This window comes from Heteronotia binoei, chromosome 20 (assembly GCF_032191835.1).
Source record: "Heteronotia binoei isolate CCM8104 ecotype False Entrance Well chromosome 20, APGP_CSIRO_Hbin_v1, whole genome shotgun sequence".
Taxonomy (NCBI): domain Eukaryota; kingdom Metazoa; phylum Chordata; class Lepidosauria; order Squamata; family Gekkonidae; genus Heteronotia; species Heteronotia binoei.
In genome coordinates this window covers 33,047,402-33,067,761 of record NC_083242.1, presented here as the reverse complement: position 1 = coordinate 33,067,761, position 20,360 = coordinate 33,047,402, and the positions used below count along the sequence as shown (strand labels likewise).

General features: G+C 49.1%; 1 protein-coding gene across 1 annotated transcript in view; it reads left to right on the top strand.

The window, feature by feature from the left end:
• The window catches only part of COPS3 (COP9 signalosome subunit 3), a 30,934-nt gene that overhangs the window by 3,052 nt on the left and 7,522 nt on the right, over positions 1-20,360 (top strand). The window contains exons 2-8 of the mRNA XM_060260505.1: positions 6,078-6,207; positions 7,374-7,486; positions 7,588-7,637; positions 10,717-10,809; positions 14,411-14,590; positions 14,807-14,947; positions 18,664-18,837. Of these exons, the coding sequence (XP_060116488.1) occupies positions 6,078-6,207; positions 7,374-7,486; positions 7,588-7,637; positions 10,717-10,809; positions 14,411-14,590; positions 14,807-14,947; positions 18,664-18,837 (881 nt within the window). The remainder of the gene's footprint in view (positions 1-6,077; positions 6,208-7,373; positions 7,487-7,587; positions 7,638-10,716; positions 10,810-14,410; positions 14,591-14,806; positions 14,948-18,663; positions 18,838-20,360) is intronic.

Sequence of the window (20,360 nt, the reverse complement as noted above, 5' to 3'; positions counted from 1 at the left end):
GAGGGCTCCTATCAAGCCCTCGGGCAACTGGCTGTTATCTGTTTCCTTCTCCCTCTCTCTTGCGTCCTTCTGCATTACAGCTTGCCGTGCCAAGCTCGCTCGATAGCACAGGCGCTACAGAGCAAAGCCTCTGTTTTCTCCATTGGCTGAGGCTCCTCCATCGGGGAGGGAGAGGGATAGTTTGCTTTGCCAGGCTCTCTCAATTGCACAGCGGAGCTACTAAGCCAAGCCTCCCTTCCTTCTATTGGCTGAGGCTCCCCCCCCCCACACACAGGTCCTCTGGGGAAGGAAGGAAAGAGCCAGAGCTTCCTTTGCCCAGTTTCCTGGATCGTGCAAGAGAGATACAAAGAAGGTACCTTTAAGGCCAACGAGTGCTAATGTTTTAAGCATGTTTTATTTTTATTTTATTTTACCTCAGAGGGCTGCTAGGATAAAATGAAGCAGAGGAGAACAATGTAAGGTGCTTTAAGTCCCTATTGGGGGAAGCCATGGAGTGCGCAAATAAGTTTTTAAAAGTTGTGCTTTAATGTTTCTGCCAACCCTTCTAGCGCTTCAGCAGCACTGCTCTCCATGGTATTCATTTGAAGGGGGTGTGCGCATATTTTAAACCTCCCCCTCGCACCTTGGTCTCTGCTCTTCTGGGGAAGAAGAATTGGTTTCATACTCTGCTCTGAGAGCCAGTTTGGTGTGGTGGTTAAGTGCACGGACTCTTATCTGGGAGAACCAGGTTTGATTCCCCGCTCCTCCTCTTGCACCTGCTGGAATGGCTTTGGGTCAGCCCTAGCTCTGGCAGAGGTTGTCCTTGAAAGGGCAACTTCTGTCTCAGCCCCTCTCACCTCACAGGGTGTCTGGTGCAGGGGAGGAAGGTAAAGGAGATTATGACCAGTGTTCCCTCTAAGCTGAGTTAGCGTGAGCTAGCTCACAAATTTTTAGCCTCCAGGTCACAGATTTTTGTCTTAGCTCCTGGAAGGATGACCCCAGAGCACAATAATTTATTCAATAGCTCACAACTTTAATGCTAGTAGCTCACAAAGTAGAATGTTTGCTCACAAGACTCTACAGCTTAGAGGGAGCATTGCTTGTGACCACTCTGAGATTCAGAGCGAAGGGCGGGATATAAATCCAATATCTTTTTCTTCGCTACCCAAAAGCAGCTTACAATCACCTCTCTCTCCCCACAACAGACACCCGGTGAGGTAGGTGGGGCTGAAAGAGCTCTGAGAGAACTGGTCTCGAGGGAACAGCTTTGAGAGAACTTGTGACTGGCCCAGGGTCACCCAGATGGCTGCATGTGGGGGAGGAGTGGGGAACGGAAATCGGTTCTCCAGGTTAGAGCCTGCTCCTCTTAACCACTTTAGTGTTTTAACAATTTATTAATAACATATGGTTACAATATTTAATTGTCTTTTTCTATACTAACCCATATGATATTTCCGCCCCCCCCTCCAATATTTTACTTCCCCGAAGTTATAAATTTAAGCTCAATTATAAAGGTACCACTAATCTATCAAAGTTCAATACTTTTCTTTTCTCATTAATACTAAAAAATTGTCCATTGCCTTTTTACGTTCCACTCTTTCTCCATATATCCTTTAAATTTCTTCCACTCCCTTTTGAATAAATCTAAGTCATAGTCTCTTAAAGTTCTAGTTAATTTGTCCATCTCACTCCACGATGAAACTTTCACAATCCAATCCCATTTCTCTGGTATTTTTCCTTGTTTCCACAGCTGCACGTACAATGTCCTAGCAGCCGAGAGCAAGTACCAAATTAAAGTCCTGTCTTCCTTTGGAAATTTTTCTAATTGTAATCCAAGCAAAAAAAGTCTCTGCAGTTTTCTTAAAGTCATAACCCAAAATTTTAGAGATTTCTTGTTGTATCATCTTCCAGTACTCTTTCGCTTCCTCGTAACCACTTTAGAAGCCCCCTGTCGTAATCAGGATATGCAGTCACGGCTGCAGTCTGTCAGCAGCTGAGGGTATTCCAGCCTTTTCAAAATAATGCTGGACGTACAGACTGCGCTGCGGTGGGAGACCAAGTTTTGTTTGGTCAGGCAGCCAGCCACCCAACCCACAGAGCTCCAAAGAAGGCAAAAGCCCTTCCCGGCTATGAGTGTCTGGCCTCTAAACACGAGGTTCCTGTCGTGGGGTGAGGAAGGGAAAGGTGGTTAGAAGCCACTTTGAGACTCCCTAAGGTAGAGAAAAGCGGGGTGTAAAAACCATGATAGAGGTCTACAGGTTTATGCATGGGACGGAGAAGGTAGAGGAAGAAGTACTTTTCTCCCTCAATATGAGAACTCGTGGGCATTCAATGAAATTGCTGAGCAGTCGGGTTAGAACGGATAAAAGGAAGTCCTTCTTCGCCCAAAGGGTGATTAACACACAGAATTCACTGCCACAGGAGGTGGTGGCAGCTCTGAGAGGGGATTGGATAAACATCTGGAGCAGAAGTCCATCAGTAGCTATTAGCCACAGCGTATTGTTGGAACTCTGTCTGGGGCAAGTGATGCTCTGTATTCTTGGTGCTTGGGGTGGCAACAGTGGGAAGGCTTCTAGTGTCCTGGTCCCACTGATGGACCTCCTCATGGCACTTGGTGGTGGTGGTGTTTTTTGGCCACTTTGTGACACAGAGTGTTGGACTGGATGGGCCATTGGCCTGATCCAACATGACTTCTCTTATGTCTGGGGCAAGTGATGCTCTGTATTCTTGGTGCTTGTGGGGAGGGCAGCAGTGTGAGGACTTCTAGTGTCCTGGACCCACTTATGGACCTCCTGATGGCACCTGTCGTGTTTTTTTTTGGCCACTTCGTGACACAGAGTGTTGGACTGGATGGGCCATTGGCCTGATCCAACATGACGTCTCTTATGTTCTTATGTCTGGGGCAGTGATGCTCTGTATTCTTGGTGCTGGGGGGGGGGCAACAGTGGGAGGGCTTATAGTGTCCTGGCCCCACTGGTGGACCTCCTTATGGCACCTGGGTTTTTTGGCCACTGTGTGACACAGAGTGTTGGACTGGATGGGCCATTGGCCTGATCCAACATGACTTCTCTTATGTTCTTATGTCTGGGGCAAGTGATGCTCTGTATTCTTGGTGCTTGTGGGGAGGGCAGCAGTGTGAGGACTTCTAGTGTCCTGGACCCACTTATGGACCTCCTGATGGCACCTGGCATTTTTTTTTGGCCACTTTGTGACACAGAGTGTTGGACTGGATGGGCCATTGGCCTGATCCAACATGACTTCTCTTATGTTCTTATGTCTGGGGCAGTGATGCTCTGTATTCTTGATGCTTGGGGGGCCACAGTGGGAGGGCTTCTAGTGTCCTAGCCCCACTGATGGACCTCCTGATGGCACCTGGATTGGCCACTGTGTGACACAGAGTGTTGGACTGGATGGGCCATTGGCCTGATCCAACATGGCTTCTCTTCTGTTCAGTTCTTCTTCTGGATCAGTGCTTGCGACATTCACTGAAAGATCTCTCTCGGCCAGAGGTGCCCCATGCCAGGCTTCTGACGCGTGTGCCAGTTCTTCTCCAGGAACCGCCTTCCACTGTGCGCCACCCAGCAAGGTGTGCGACCTCAATGTCAGCAAGATGTTCCATCTCTCTACTTAAAGAGAGACTCCCAGGTTCCTGGGGAGGGGGGGTTGTGTAAAGGGGGTTTGGACTGCAGCGGGCTGGAGCAGTCCATGAGGGCACTTTTATAAGGGAACAGGAGAGCAGCTGGCCCTGACCTGGATGGCCCAGGCCAGCCTGATCTCATCAGATCTGGGAAGCTAAGCAGGGTCGGCCGGGGTTAGTATTCGGATGGGAGACTCCCGAGGAAGTCTAGAGTTGCTAGGCAGAGGGGGGCCGTGGCAAACCACCTGACCGGGATGACCCAGCAGGGTTGGCCCAGGCTTGTACTTGGATGGGAGGCTGCCGTGGAAGCCTAGGGTTGCTATGCGGAGGCAGGCAAGGGCATTCCCTCGATGTCCAAGTTCCTACTTTGGAAACCCCACGAGGGGGTCCCTGTGAGCAGATTGTGACTCCGTGGCATTTCCCACCCTCAGGGTTGTAACGTGTTGCAGCACCGATTGTGTGCACCGCACTGTGCGTTATTTTTGGCTTTTCCACACCTTAGGCAGTTTTCTGTTTGTGTTGCTGCCTGACATCCGTCGTCCTAGTCTCGTCGTGTTGTCCTTCAGATGCCTTACACTGCCTTACATCTGTCGTCCTAGTCTCGTCGTGTTGTCCTTCAGATGCCTTACACTGCCTTACATCTGTCGTCCTAGTCTCGTCGTGTTGTCCTTCAGGTGCCTTACACTATGCGATGGGTCTTTTTTTTTTTTTTTTTAAATGTAATCTGCAGGGCCTTGGTCAGAAAAATGAGCTAGAAATAAGTGGATTTTATGTTACATGCCCAAGGTTCATTATAGCACCTGATTTTTCTGGACTTTGCTACCAAGTAGCAGTAGGTTATGGCTTTCTCTTTTGGGGAAAAGGGCTCTCTCCGTGTGGACAGTATCTTTTTCTCCATGGGGTGGGTATCTTTGGTGTTCCATCCCAAAGGGGACTCTTAGTATAATTCCATAGGGCACATTGGAGTGACCAGCAGCCACTGTGCATTACCATTAGAACTAATAAAAGGAAGTCCTTCTTTACCCCAAGAGTGATTAACACATGGAATTCACTGCCGCAGGTGGTGACGGCAGCTGCAAGCATAGATTGCTTCAAGAGGGGATTGGATCAACACCTGGAGCAGAAGTCCATCAGTGGCTGCTAGCCACAAGGTTTAGATCAAGGGTTGTAAGACTCATTTGTTCTGAGGGCCGGATCTGACATAAATGAGATCTTTTGGGGCTGGGCCACGTCGGGCCGGGCCATGTGTATGGCTATTTAAGATTAGGGAGCAGAGATATAAACTTTATAAAGGACACAGACAAACACAATTAAATATATCTGTTTTAAAAAACTTAAAACATGCTTAAAATGTTAGCACTCGTTAGTCTTAAAGTTGCTTTCTTTGTATTTCTCCCATGGGATCCAGGGAAGTGGGCAAAGGAAGCTCTGGCTCTTTCCCTCCCTCCCCAAGAAGGGGAGGAACCTCAGCCAATAGAAGGAAGAGAGGCTTGGCTCAGTAGCTCTGCTGTGTGATTGAGAGAGCCTGGAAAAACAAACTCTGCCTTCCCCCCTTCCTTCCCAAGGGAGGAGCCTCAGCCAACGGAGAAAATAGAGGTTTTGCTCTGTAGCTCCTGTGCGATTGAGCAAGCCTTGCAAAGCAAGCTGGGATGCAGAAGGAAGCAAGAGAGAGGGAGAAGGAAGCAGGTGACAGCCAGTTGCTCAGAGGCCTGATAGGAGCTGCATGTTTGACACCCCTGGTCGAGATGGAACTTTCTGTCTGGGGCAGTGATGCTCTATTCTTGGTGCTTTGGGGGTGGGGACAGTGGGAGGACTTCTAGTGTCCTGGCCCCACTGGTGAACCTCGTAATGGTGCCTGGGGGTTTTTTTGGCCACTGTGTGACACTGAGTGTTGGACTGGATGAGCCATTGGCCTGATCCAACATGGCTTCTCTTATGTTCTTATGTGACACAGAGTGTTGGACTGGATGGGCCACTGGCCTGATCCAACATGGCTTCTCTTATGCTCTTATGTGACACAGAGTGTTGGACTGGATGGGCCACTGGCCTGATCCAGCATGGCTTCTCTTCTGTTCTTATGTGACACAGAGTGTTGGACTGGAGGGGCCACTGGCCTGATCCAACATGGCTTCTCTTATGCTCTTATGTGACACAGAGTGTTGGACTGGATGGGCCACTGGCCTGATCCAGCATGGCTTCTCTTCTGTTCTTATGTGACACAGAGTGTTGGACTGGAGGGGCCACTGGCCTGATCCAGCATGGCTTCTCTTCTGTTCTTATGTGACACAGAGTGTTGGACTGGATGGGCCACTGGCCTGATCCAGCATGGCTTCTCTTCTGTTCTTATGTGACACAGAGTGAAGGACTGGATGGGCCACCGGCCTGATCCAGCATGGCTTCTCTTCTGTTCTTGCTATTGTGAACCTCACTGCAGATATAACAGCGTCGTTCCTCATTTCAGGGCAAATGACTCAGCTTTGCGAACTGATCAACAAAAGCGGGGAGCTGCTCGCGAAAAACCTCTCTCATCTGGACACTGTGCTGGGCGCCCTCGATGTCCAAGAACACTCGCTAGGAGTTCTCGCTGTTCTGTAAGTGGCAGGACTTTTGTCTGCATCTCTTGCTGTAAGCTCTCTCTAATGGTTAAGGGTGGCAGACTAGGGCCTGGAGGAACCTGGGTTCGAATCCCCACTTGCGCTGTGGAAGCTCGCTGGGTGACCTTAAGCCAGCCACGTTCTTTGGACCTAACCTACCTCGCAGAGTTGTTGTTCTGAGGACAAAATGGAGGTGAGGAGAAAGATGGAAGCCATTTTGGGTCCCCCCGGGAGAGAAGGGCAGCTGCTGTGAGAGCCCTCTCCAGCCCCACCCACCTCACAGAGTGTCTGTTGTGGGGGAGGAAGGGAAAGGAGATTGTAGGCCACTCTGAGACTCTGTCCTTGAAAGGGCAGCTTCTGGGAGAGATCTCTCAGCCCCACCCGCCTCACAGGGTGTCTGTTGTGGGGGAGAAAGGTAAAAGAGATTGTGAGCTGCTCTGAGACTCTTCGGAGTGGAGGGTGGGATATAAATCCAATATCTTCATCTACCTCACAGGGTGTCTGTTGTGGGGGAGGAAAGGAAAGGAGATTGTGAGCCGCTCTGAGACTCTTCAGAGTGGAGGGCGGGATATAAATCCAATATCTTCATCTACCTCACAGGGTGTCTGTTGTGGGGGAGGAAGGGAAAGGAGATTGTGAGCCGCTCTGAGACTCTTTGGAGTGGAGGGCGGGATATAAATCCAATATCTTCTTCTTCTTCTTGAATAGACAGTGCTGACCTTAATGGACTTAATGGTCTGATTCTGAATAAAAGAACTGCAGGTGAGACATAATTGTAAGATCTTGTTTTAAGCACTCCTTTTCTGCAGGGCTCTGATCTTGGAAGAAGAAGAAGACTGCAGATTTATACCGTGCCCTTCTCTCTGAATCAGAGTCTCAGAGCAGCTTACAATCTCCTTTATCTTCTTCCCCCACAACAGACACCCTGTGGTGTAGGTGGGACTGAGAGAGCTCTTCCAGAAGCTGCCCTTTCAAGGACAACTCTGTGAGAGCTCTGGCTGACCCCAGGCCATTCCAGCAGCTGCAAGTGGAGGAGTGGGGAATCATAACCGGTTCTCCCAGATAAGAGTCCATGCACTTAACTACTGCACCAAACTGGCTCTCGCCGTATCAAGTTGTCATATCAAGCATTGCTCTCATCTTTCCTGCTCCTTTTTTTCTAGGTTTGTGAAGTTTTCCATGCCCAGTGTCCCCGACTTCGAGACGTTATTCTCGCAGGTCCAGCTTTTCATCAGCACGTGTAATGGGGAGCACATTCGATACGCGACAGACACTTGTGAGTCAGACTTCAAGTAACGGGCCCCTCTCGTTCCTCCTGCCAGATTTGGTGCCTTCCTTATTTGGCGGTTCTCATGTCTTTCCTTTTTTCTTTTCTAGTCGCTGGTCTTTGTCACCAATTGACAAACGCTCTGGTGGAAAGGAAGCAGGTACGCGCGCCCAGGTGCTGTAGCTTGGACAATGCAGCGTTTAGGTTCCTGGGAGTGTTCTAAGAACATACGGGCAGCGATGGTGGATCTGAGCCATTGTCCCTCTAATCCAGGGGTTCCCAACCCCTGGGCTGTGGACCGGTACTGGTCTGTGGCCTGTTAGCAACCGGGCTGTGAGTTGTATAATTATTTCATTATCTATTACAACGTAGTCGTAGTAATAATAATAATATTATATTGGATTTATATCCTGCCCTCAGCTCCAAATGTCAGAGTTTCAGAGCAGCTCACCATCTCCTTTACCTTCCTCCCCCACAACAGACACCCTGTAAGGTGGGCAGGGCATACAGAGCACTCCCAGAAGCTGCCCTTTCGGGGACAACCTCTGCCAGAGCTATGGCTGACCCAAGGCCGTTCCAGCAGGTGCAAGTTGAGGAGTGGGGAATCAAACCCGGTTCTCCCAGATGAGAGAGCTATGGCTGACCCAAGGCCATGCTAGCAGGTGCAAGTGGAGGAGTGGGGAATCAAACCTGGTTCTTCCAGATAAGAGTCCGCACACTTCACCACTACACCAAACTGGCTCTCTTCCTCCCCCACAACAGGCACCCTGTAAGGTGGGTGGGGCTGAGAGGGCTCCCACAGCAGCTTCCCTTTCAAGGACAACCTCTGCCAGAGCTCTGGCTGACCCAAGTCCATTGCAGCAGGTGCAAGTGGAGGAGTGGGGAATCAAACCCGGTTCTCCCAGATAAGAGAGCTATGGCTGACCCAAGGCCATTCCAGCAGCTGCAAGTGGAGGAGTGGGGAATCAAACCCGGTTCTCCCAGATAAGAGTCCGCACACTTCACCACTACACCAAACTGGCTCTCTTCTCCCCCACAACAGGCACCCTGTGAGGTGGGTGAGGCTGAGAGGGCTCCCACAGCAGCTCCCCTTTCAAGGACAACCTCTGCCAGAGCTATGGCTGACCCAAGGCCATTCCAGCAGGTGCAAGTGGAGGAGTGGAGAATCAAACCCGGTTCTCCCAGATAAGAGTCCGCACACTTCACCACTACACCAAACTAATAGAAACAAAGTGCACAATTGTATCATCCCAAAACCATCCCACTCCGTCACCCTCCCCCCAATCTGTGGAAAATTGTCTTGGGGACCGCTGCTCTAATCCATCAGCCTGTTTTGTATAGGGCCCAAACAGATGTTTCCAGAAGGCCCACAAACGGGGTCAAGACCTGTGAATAGCAGTAGATTAGCATACAGCATAATGAAAGTTTATAAACAGATGCAGGGACCGAATGTCTTTAACGTGTAGTGAGATAAGAAACCGCTATCTCTGTTAAGCCCTGGGGGTTCCATTGTTGGTCTTCCGTGTTTAGTGAGAGGGGTTTCTGAAGACGCAAAGGAATCACGTCTTGTGCACCGCTGCGATTAGACTAGCTATATATATTTATTTGCAACTATAATACAGACTAGCAAAATGCTCCGCGCACAATTCACCATCCAGCCTCCAACAAGTAGCAGAGTACTACTGTACATTTATACATCTTTTCTAGGTAAGTGACCAATCAGTGCTGAGTCATGGTCACATCACTCTGGCTGATGCAATCTGGCTGTGTTCCAGATGCCCCTGTCAGCCAGATCATCTAATGTCAATTAGATCCTTTGCTGTCAGCAGTGGTCTGTCGCCTGCGCATACACTGACATCCATTGTCCTGTATATTGTAATAATTTATAACTCTAGTCTGTTTCTAAAATTCTTTTGCAATAAAACTGCTACTTTGAGCCCCCCCCCCCCCTTGAGAGTCCTGGAAGGCTGAAGAGAGCCAGTTTGGTGTAGTGGTTAAATGTGTGGACTCTTATCTGGGAGAACCGGGTTTGATTCCCCACTTCTTCAATTGCACCTGCTGGAATGGCCTTGGGTCAGCCATACTTATCGCAGGAGTTCTCCTTGAAAGAGCCAGTTTGGTGTAGTGTGAAGTGTGCAGACTCTTATCTGGGAGAACCAGGTTTGATTCCCCACGTCTCCACTTGCACCTGCTGGAATGGCCTTGGGTCAGCTATAGCTCTCGCAGGAGTTGTCCTTGAAAGGGCAGCTGCTGTGAGAGTCCTCTCAGCCCCACCCACATCACAGGGTGTCTGTTGTGGAGGGGAGAAGATATAGGAGATTATAAGCCGATTGAGTCTCTGATTCAGAGAGAAGGGCGGGGTATAAATCTGTGGTCTTCTACAGGTTTTCCAGTTTTGTGATTCTTGATGTAAGATTGATGTCCATTTATCCTTTGGTGTAGGTACAATCTTAGCTTATATTTGCGGCTATTCACAGTCCTTACCAGTTGCTTTAATCCAGTTTTAGCTTTAATTGGTCTTTCTTGGCAACATCCTCCTTACCTGCTACCTATACGTAGTGGGTGGTGACTCTGTTTCATTGTATTCAAAGTGCACATGAATGCTTATACCCAGAATGGAATTTTGTTGGTCTTAGCGGTGCCAGTGGACTCACCTGAATCCAAAACAGGACAGTCTTTAAGGTAGCATAAGGTTCTCCGTTGTCCGTCCTTCCTTCCTTCCTTCCTTCCTTCCTTCCTTCCTTCCTTCCTTCCTTCCTTCCTTCCTTCCTTCCTTCCTTCCTTCCTTCCTTCCTTCCTTCCTTCCTTCCTTCCTTCCTTCCTTCCTTCCTTCCTTCCTTCCTTCCTTCCTTCCTTCCTTCCTTCCTTCCTTCCTTCCTTCCTTCCTTCCTTCCTCCCTTCCCTCCCTCCCTCCCTCCCTCCCTCCCTCCCTCCCTCCTTAGCAGTCTAGCACAGCTAACCCTCTGTGGTTGAGGCCCATATCGCTGTTGGTTGTCAAAAGGCCCACCTCCACGTTCTTTGCAGAATTAATTTATTTCTTCAGAACTTTTCATTAGCCGCCTTTCTCCCTTGGGGTGTTCAAGCCAGCTTGAAATATAAGCACAACATGATTTAGAATAATTTTTAAAAAAACCCAATAAAAACTGCCACGATAAAAGTCCCATAAAAACCAGCAATTTAAAACAAGGGGCCTCTTCGAATTCGCAACGTGCCTGAATGAGAACTCTGGTTTCCGGCAGCCCCTCCGAGGGATCGGCATTCTCAGGCAAGCCATAGACAAGATGCAGATGAACACCAACCAGCTGACCTCAATACATGCGGATCTATGCCAGGTAAGGAGCTCGGATGGGCTGACACAGGGGTCAATGGCTATTGGGGGTGGGTGATTTTTTAATGGTACAGGAAGTGCCGGTTAAGTAATCCGGCAGACTTTTCCAAACACATTTTAGGAACTGAAGTCAGTATCCCGCTAAGTGAGAGAAGTATCTTGGATGTATCCTTTTTTGCTGTTTGCTTGGAAAAATTCAATACGGTGTTGTTTAAAGCCGTCTTTAACAACTGTGTTAACTGCTGTGTTAAAGTGGCAACTGGCATACACCCTGGGGCTCTATAATGTTCCTCCCAGAAATTGCGAATTCCTGTGTCACTCTTGACTCTGAAGGTGAGATGCTCTGAGCTGGCATAAGAATGTGAGAAGAGCCCTGCTGGATCAGGCCATCTAGTCCAGGGGTGGCCAAACTGTGGCTCTTTCACACACATTGTGTGGCTCTTGAAGCCTCCACTGCCACACTGGGTGGCGGCTTGGATAATGCATTTAAAGTTAAAGTTGCCTTCTTTCTGCCTCTCCCTCCATCATCTATTTCCTTCCTTCCCTCCCTCCATCCAACATCTGATGTTTCTGTCTTGCGGCTCTCCAATATCTGACATTTCTTCTATGTGGCTCTTACATTAAGCAAGTTTAGCCACCTTTGTTCTAGTTCAATAAATTGTCACACTTTGGCCAGCCAGTTCCTCTGGAGGGCCAGCAACGGGGCGTAGCAGTCAAGGCCTTCCCCTGATGTTGCCTCCCGGCACTGAGATTCAGAGGCTTTAGTACCTCTGAACATGGAGGTTCCCCTCAGCCAACATGCCTAGTAGCCATTGATAGACTTATCCTCCATGAATGTCTCTAATCCCCTTTGAAAGTCATCCCTACATCCTCTGGCAGTGAATCCCACATTTTAATTGCTCTCTGTGTAAAGTAGTCTTTCCTTTTGTCTGTTCTGAACCTACCGCCCGTCAGCTCCACTGGATGCCTTCACGTTCTACTCCTTTGGCAGAGGGAGAAAAAATGTGTCTTTGTAAACTCTCCCTAATCCATGCCTAATTTTCTAAACCTCTATCATGTTCCCCCCTAAGCTGTCTCCTTTCTAAACCGAAAAGCCCAGACTCTTCGGCCTTTCCTCACAGGGAAGGGGCTGAAACCCCATAGTGCTTTTGGTCACCCTTCTCTGTACTTTTTCCAGCTCTGCCATGTCCTTTTTTGAGGTATGATGGGGGGGGGGGGGGGGGGCGGAGCCAGAAACCATAGCAGGTGGTATTTGAACAAATGGCGCACTGTGTGGTTTTGGGTTTCTCATTGAACTGGCATCATTACTTCAACTAGACCGAGGAGCCCAGAGACAGAGCGCTGGCTTTGGGGTTAAGAGAGCGGCAAACGGCGTTTGGAGTTGGAGAATCTGGACCATTGAGTGTTAAATGACAAAAACTCCCTTCCCTCATCTGATACTCATGTCTTGCGGCTCTCCGGCATCTGACATTTATTCTCTGTGGCTCTTACATTAAGCAAGTTTGGCCACCCTTGAACTATGCTGTAATTCCCCAGTCCTGAGTTAGGCCTAGATATTATCTTACAACTAGAGATACTCAATCGCAGACCTAGTAGGCCTGATACCATCAAATCTTGGCAGCTAAGCAGGGGTGACCACCAAGGAAGCCCAGGGTTGCTACGCAGAGGCAGGCAAGGACCGACCACCTGTTTGTTTTTGTCCCACCCTAGGTGGCCTGGGCTAGCCCAACCTTGTCTGATCCAGAAGCTGAGCAGGGTCGGCCAACCCGCCCTGAGCCTGTTTTTGGAAAGGGCAGGATAGAAATCTGTGAGGCAGAACTTGTCATGAGTCTACCACAACTTGATAAGAACATAAGAGAAGCCATGTTGGATCAGGCCAGTGGCCCCTCCAGTCCAACACTCTGTGTCACAGAAGAACATAAGAGAAGCCATGCTGGATCAGGCCAATGGCCCATCCAGTCCCACACTCTGTGTCACATAAGAACATAAGAGAAGCCACGTTGGATCAGGCCAGTGGCCCATCCAGTCCAACACTCTGTGTCACAGAAGAACATAAGAGAAGCCCTGTTGGATCAGGCCAGTGGCCCCTCCAGTCCAACACTCTGTGTCACAGAAGAACACAAGAGAAGCCATGTTGGATCAGGCCAGTGGCCCATCCAGTCCAACACTCTGTGTCACAGAAGAACATAAGAGAAGCCATGCTGGATCAGGCCAATGGCCCATCCAGTCCAACACTCTGTGTCACATAAGAACATAAGAGAAGCCTTCTTGGATCAGGCCAGTGGCCTATCCAGTCCAACACTCTGTGTCACAGAAGAACATAAGAGAAGCCATGTTGAATCAGGCCAATGGCCCATCCAGTCCAACACTCTGTGTCACAGAAGAACATAAGAGAAGCCATGCTGGATCAGGCCAGTGGCCCATCCAGTCCAACACTCTGTGTCACATAAGAACATAAGAGAAGCCATGCTGGATCAGGCCAGTGGCCCATCCAGTCCAACACTCTGTGTCACAGAAGAACGTAAGAGAAGCCATGTTGGATCAGGCCAATGGCCCATCCAGTCCAACACTCTGTGTCACATAAGAACATAAGAGAAGCCATGTTGGATCAGGCCAAAGGCCCATCCAGTCCAACACTCTGTGTCACCTAAGAACATAAGAGAAGCCAGGTTGGATCAGGCCAGTGGCCCATCCAGTCCAACACTCTGTGTCACACAAGAACATAAGAGAAGCCCTGTTGGATCAGGCCAATGGCCCATCCAGTCCAACACTCTGTGTCACCTAAGAACATAAGAGAAGCCATGTTGGATCAGGCCAATGGGCCATTCAGTCCAACACTCTGTGTCACAGAAGAACATAAGAGAAGCCATGTTGGATCAGGCCAACGGCCCCTCCAGTCCAACACTCTGTGTCACACAGTGGCCAAAAACCCTTAGGTGCCATCAGGAGGTCCACCAGTGGGGCCAAGACACTAGAAGCCCTCCCACTGTTGCCCCCCCCCACCCCAAAGCATCAAGAAGACAGAGCATCACTGCCCCAGATATAAGAACTTAAAAAAACGATGGCATATGTTAAGAGTAAAGATATTCCACATAGCGTTCAGAGGGCTTGCAGGTGCAACTGATACTTGTTTTTCTTCATTTACTTCCCAATGGAGACTCAAAGCAACTTAGGTAGTTTTCCTTTCCTCCTTTTTATTCTCTCGACGACAACCCTGTGAGGAAGGCTAGGCTGAGAGTGTGTGACCAGCCCAAGGTCAGCCAGCAAGCTTCCCTGGCAGAGGGAGGATTCGAACTGGGGTCTCCTGGATCCTAGTCAGTTGCCGTTACTGCTCCACCACAGTGGCTGTTCTGCAGGCCTCCGATCTGCCCTTCTTAATGTTAACTACCCTCTGGGGGCTCCCTCTTCATGACCGTCTTACGTGAATCTAAAGCGAAAAAGAAAATCCTCCTAAGAGCTTCAGTGTCCAAGATTTGTAGCGGGCGGTGTCTGAATTTTGCCATGGCGTCCATTTAAATCTCAGCTTTTTGGGGTGTGATTTGATTGAAAGACTGTGCAGCGTGGGAAGTGGCCGGCTTGTGTAACCCTGCTCTGTTTTGTTTTAGCTCTGTTTATTAGCCAAATGCTTTAAACCTGCCCTCCCATATCTAGATGTGGACATGATGGATATTTGTAAGGAGAATGGGGCATACGATGCAAAGCATTTCCTGTGCTACTACTACTACGGCGGCATGATATACACTGGCCTCAAGAACTTTGAAAGAGCGCTCTACTTCTACGAGCAGGTAACCCTCTCCCCTCTTCACTACTTCCCCGCGCCGGTTTTCAGCAGCACCCGCCCTGCTTAAATAGCTTCGTTCCTTCTCTTTAACAATACGGGCTCCATTTGCAGGATTTCGCCTTCTTAGCCCTTCTGGGTCTCCCAGGAAACCGCTGCGGAGTACCTTTTTTTTTTTGTTTCCGTGGGTTTCCATTGCTTCTTTTTTCTTTCTTCTTCCCAGGCTATAACGACTCCCGCCATGGCCGTGAGTCACATTATGTTGGAATCCTATAAAAAATACATCCTCGTTTCCTTGATACTCCTTGGCAAGGTGCAGCAGCTGCCGAAATACACCTCCCAGGTCGTGGGGAGGTTCATTAAGGTAAGAAGAAGAAGACTGCAGATTTATACCCCGCCCTTCTCTCTGAATCAGAGTCTCAGAGCGGCTTACAATCTCCTATATCTTCTCTCCCCACAACAGGCACCCTGGGAGGTGGGTGGGGCTGAGAGAGCTCTCACAGCAGCTGCCCTTTCAAGGACAGAGTCTCAGCGGCTCACAATCTCCTTTACCTTCCTCCCCCACAACACACACCCTGTGAGGTGGGTGGGGCTGGAGAGGGCTCTCACAGCAGCTGCCCTTTCAAGGACAGAGTCTCAGAGTGGCTCACAATCTCCTTTACCTTCCTCCCCACAACAGACACCCTGTGAGGTGGGTGGGGCTGGAGAGGGCTCTCACAGCAGCTGCCCTTTCAAGGACAGAGTCTCAGAATGGCCTACAATCTCCTTTACCTTCCTCCCCCACAACAGACACCCTGTGAGGTGGGTGGGGTTGGAGAGGGCTCTCACAGCAGCTGCCCTTTCATGGACAGAGTCTCAGAATGGCCTACAATCTCCTTTACCTTCCTCCCCTACAACAGACACCCTGTGAGGTGGGTGGGGCTGGAGAGGGCTCTCACAGCAGCTGCCCTTTCAAGGACAGAGTCTCAGAGTGGCTTACAATCTCCTATATCTTCTTCCCCACAACAGACACCCTGTGAGGTGGGTGGGGCTGAGAGAGCTCTCCAGAAGCTGCCCTTTCAAGGACAACCTCTGCAAGAGCTCTGGCTGACCCAAGGCCATTCCAGCAGGTGCAAGTGGAGGAGCGGGGAATCAAACCCGGTTCTCCCAGATAAGAGAGCTAGGCTGACCCAAGGCCATTCCAGCAGCTGCAAGTGGAGGAGTGGGGAATCAAACCCGGTTCTCCCAGATAAGAGACTGCACACTTAACCACTACACCAAACTGGTTCTTTGTAAGGCTCTGGGTTATAGTTTGCAGAAATGTGGCATGTCGAGAGAAAATGAGGGAAATGCAAGGAAGGGAAACGGTTTTTGTTTGTTTCCCGTGTCCTTAGAAAGAAGAAGGTGACCTAGATTAAAATCTTTGAACTGGTAGAATCTCTCCGAATTACGAGCTGCTAAGCTAGGCGGCAGCACCCTTCTATAACTGGCGAGTCAAACGACATCAAAATTCAGAGCAAGAGATTGACGGAGAGCCAGGATAAGAAAGCACATCCGCGTAACGGGAACACGCTGCTTAACAGTACTGAGAGCTGACATGTTGATTAAAGAATCCACTCAATTTCCACAACCCAAACAAGTAGGGGGTCTTGTGATAAGCCATAAATATACACCGGAGCAACCAATGCAATTGTTGTGACCCACTGGCATCAATCTGTGTGCAGTTTGCGCTCCGGTTCTGGGCAACTGCTCATCTCAACCATTTCGCATCTTCGCACAAGCTGGTGGTTCTAATATCCCGCCTAGCCTTCCGATATATTGCAGAAGGTTTTATTTTATTTTTTAAAGAGCCATATTTGGTTCCCTGCTGCACCACACTGGAGCCCTAGCTTGCAAACGCTTGTGGCTGAGGGAGAGAAGTGCATGATGATGCATACTGGGGGTGGGTGGGGATTTGTGAATATGGAAGTGAAGAACGACTCGGTTTGAGTACTTGGACAGTTTGACAGAAGTTGCCTGTGGGCCTTGAAACTCTTGCATTTTGAAAGTCATCCTCGTGTTCAGCAGCTCAGTGCAAGGGTAGCCAGGCCTTCTCTGACATCACAGCAGTTCAGCCAATGACAGCGGTGTGGCCCCTCTCAGTGCTGCCATATAAGGAAGCCAAGTTGTGACACTGGAACAAATCAGGCACCCGCTCCTGGCAGGCGTTTTCAGCCTGTGAAGACACACAATAGGCTACACAGAGGAATGAAGTTGCGACCGAATAAATCAAAACCACTCTGTGAAGAATATTAATACAAGATGTAATTCATGCAAGGAAAAAAGTGTATTTCAGCAACCTCATCATTTTACATACTGCATGTGCATATTTATGCACATTTATACAACAGTGTGCAAGTAGTCCAGATCATAAATAAGTCCAAAAAGAGCTCCAACGGACTGCTAGCAGTGTAAAGCCTGTTTCGGACAGCCAGGTGCTTTCTCCAATTAGCTTGCTGACCAGATGGAGGCAGCAGTTTTCAGCCTGTGGGCAGAGGAAGCCTCCCTGTGAGGCTGTAACCTCGGTGGTTGCCTCGGCTGAAAGATTTTAGGTGCCACTTAAGTATAGCTGGGCAGAGGACTCAACCCAGCAGAAAGACGTTCTGCACGAGCCACCTTGAAACAGACCATGGCTCACAGGCCTCTGTTGGTTTCTGCAGAGCTCAAGATGGGAAAGTCTAGCATGCTGTGCCCATTGTGTTGTGGGGTGTGCACGCACAATATGGATTTCCTTCTTCATGCATCCATCTGTCTTGTGCCAGATGTGCTTGATGGGGTGCAAATGAGCTACTTTCAGACTGTTTCACTGTGTTTACAGAGGTGATGTGGGAATCGTGCTGTAAGAGAGGATACTTCCAGCCTGCTCTGCTGGGATACTGAGAAGAGCAGGGTGGGGCTTTTTAGCTAGGAGTAGCAAGCATTAAGATTGCCGGGAAAAACATCAACAATCTCAGATATGCAGATGATACCATTCTAATGGCAGAAAGTGAAGAGGACCTAAAGAACCTCTTGAGGGTGGAAGAGGAGGGCGCAAAAGTAGGCTTGAAACTCAACACCAAAAAAAACTAAGATCATGGCATCCGGCCCCATCCCTGGCAAATAGAAGGGGAAGACATGGAAGTAGTGACAGACGTCACATTTCTGGGATCCAAGATCACTGCAGATGGCAGCTGTAGCCATGAAATTAAAAGACGTTTGCTCCTTGGGAGGACAGCTGTGGCGAACCTGGGCAGTATAATAAAAAGTAGAGACATCAGCCTGCCAACAAAAGTCCGTATAGTCAAGGCGATGGTATTCCCAGTAGTAACGTATGGCTGTGAGAGCTGGACCATAAGGAAGGCTGAACGCAGAAGAATAGATGCTGGAGAAGAATCTTGAGAGTCCCTTGGACTGCAAGAAGATCCAATCAGTCAGTCCTAAGGGAAATCAACCCAGACTGTTCCCTGGAAGTTCAAATGCTGAAGCTGAAGCTCAAAGACTCTGGCCCCCAAATGAGAAGGGAGCACTCCCTGGAGAAGACCCTGATGCTGGGAAAGACAGAAGGCAAAAGAAGAAGGGGACGGCAAAAGAGCAGATGGCTGGATAGCATTGCTGATGTAACTAACACAAATTTGAGCAGACTTCAGAGGATGGTGGAAGACAGGAGGGCCTGGCGTGACTTTGTCCACGGGGTCGCAAAGAGCCGGACTCGGCTGTGCGACTGAACAACAAAAGCAAGCATCAGAGCTGGTAGCTGCTACAGTCAGTCTGAGGCTTTTGTGTGGGTGGGGAATGTGGTACTCAGGTGTCTCTGTTGGCCAGTAGTCCGTTTCTGTGCTTCAGTGATGGTCATAATGCGTAGGTTCTAGGGAGGAGCTAGAACCGCCCAGCCCACCCTTCCCTGAACAGTCAGGACTTTTTAAGTATGCATTACCAGCTCCACCAGTTAAACATTTAGGAAATTGCAAGATGGCTTGGAGTTTCATTTACCTGGCTCTCTTTATCCCACCGGGATGTCCCCTCCCCCCCCCGCCACTTCCCTGAATTTTTAGATCCGGGTTTTTTTTTCTCTCCCACCTACAGCCGCTTAGCAACGCTTACCACGAATTAGCGCAAGTGTATGCCACCAACAAGCCCTTGGAGCTGCGGGCTCTGGTGAACAAGCACAGCGAGACGTTTGCCCGGGATAACAACATGGGCCTGGTGAAGCAGTGCCTCTCCTCGCTCTATAAAAAGAATATTCAGAGGTTAACGAAGGTAAGGACGTTGCTGGGTTCCGCATTTAGCTCTCCCGCGGGGGGCTTTGGCTCTGCGTGGGTGTCTTGGCTGTCCGCGAGAATGCTAGACGGCTGTGATTGACGTTACTCTGAGTGGAGCAGTGTTTTTGAGTTTTGATTGGATTTTAATCAAATAAATATGTTCTCCGAACGAATAAGCACATTACGGGTAAGCGCAAAACCAAATACAGGATTGTTAGATAAGTGGTCTAAGAGCCCTCCCTGACAATGGAGGCACAGATAGCAGCCACTGCTAAATCCGCCTTCTTCCATCTTAGAAGGGCGAGGCAGTTGGCCCCCCTCCTAGAACGTAGCGACCTAGCAACAGTGATCCATGCAACGGTCACCTCGAGATTAGACTACTGTAATGCCCTCTACATGGGGCTGCCCCTGTGCCGAACTCAGAAGTTGCAGCTAGTGCAGAACGCGGCGGCCAGGCTGCTAGTGGGACTACCTCGGTGGGAACACGTGTGGCCTGGGCTGAAGGAACTGCACTGGCTGCCAATTATATTCCGAGTTCGCTACAAGGTGCTGGTCATTACCTAAAAAGCCCTATATGACCGAGGACCTGCCTACCTTAGGGACTGCCTCTCCCCACATGTTCCCCAGAGAGCACTTAGATCTAGCTCCCAAAGTCTTCTAAAGATCCCTGGACCAAAGGAGGCCAAACTGAAAGCAACGAGGGAGCAGGCCTTCTCTATAATGGCCCCCCACTGGTGGAATCAGCTACCGGAGGAAGTGCGAGCCCTGCAGGACTTTAACCAGTTCCGCAGGGCTTGCAAAACCACCCTCTTTCTGCAAGCTTATAAGGAACCCTGAAAGCGACATCTAGCCATCGGAATATACCTTACTGAAGCACCTTAACTTATTGTAGTTTTTAAAATTTTATGTAACTGTTTTTAAATGTTTTTTAAATGTATTTATTAACCGTATTTTACAATTGCTTTGTATAATAATCATGGTATATACCATGTCCTTTTAGCCGCCCTGAGCCTGCTTCGGCGGGGAGGGCGGGATATAAATAAAATTTATTATTATTACATTTATTATTATTAAGAGAACAATCAGATTACAATTGCAGCAGATCTATGGGATATACTTTATTTTTCGCTCCATAAGACGCACCTAGTTTTTAGAGGCGTCTGTGTGAATTTAGAGGCATTTGTGTGAATTTTTTGCAGTATTCGCTCCTGAAGACGCACACACTTTCCCCTCCACTTTTTTTGGGGGGGGAAATGTTGAGTCTTATGGAGCAAAAAATACAGTACGTTACTTGGAACGTTCTCTGTTAAAGTCACGCCATTGAAGAAGGGCAACCAAATCGCTGGGAAGTCAGAATTACGCTCGGCAATTTTTCTACGACGCAAAATCTTTTTCACAACCAAAAAAAAAAATAAATCTCCAGATATTATTGAGCCGTAAAGAAATCGACGGTGGTGAGTTACATTTCCACCTGGAAGCTCTAGCAGCTCATGCTGCCGCTAGTGAAAATTAAAATTTTTG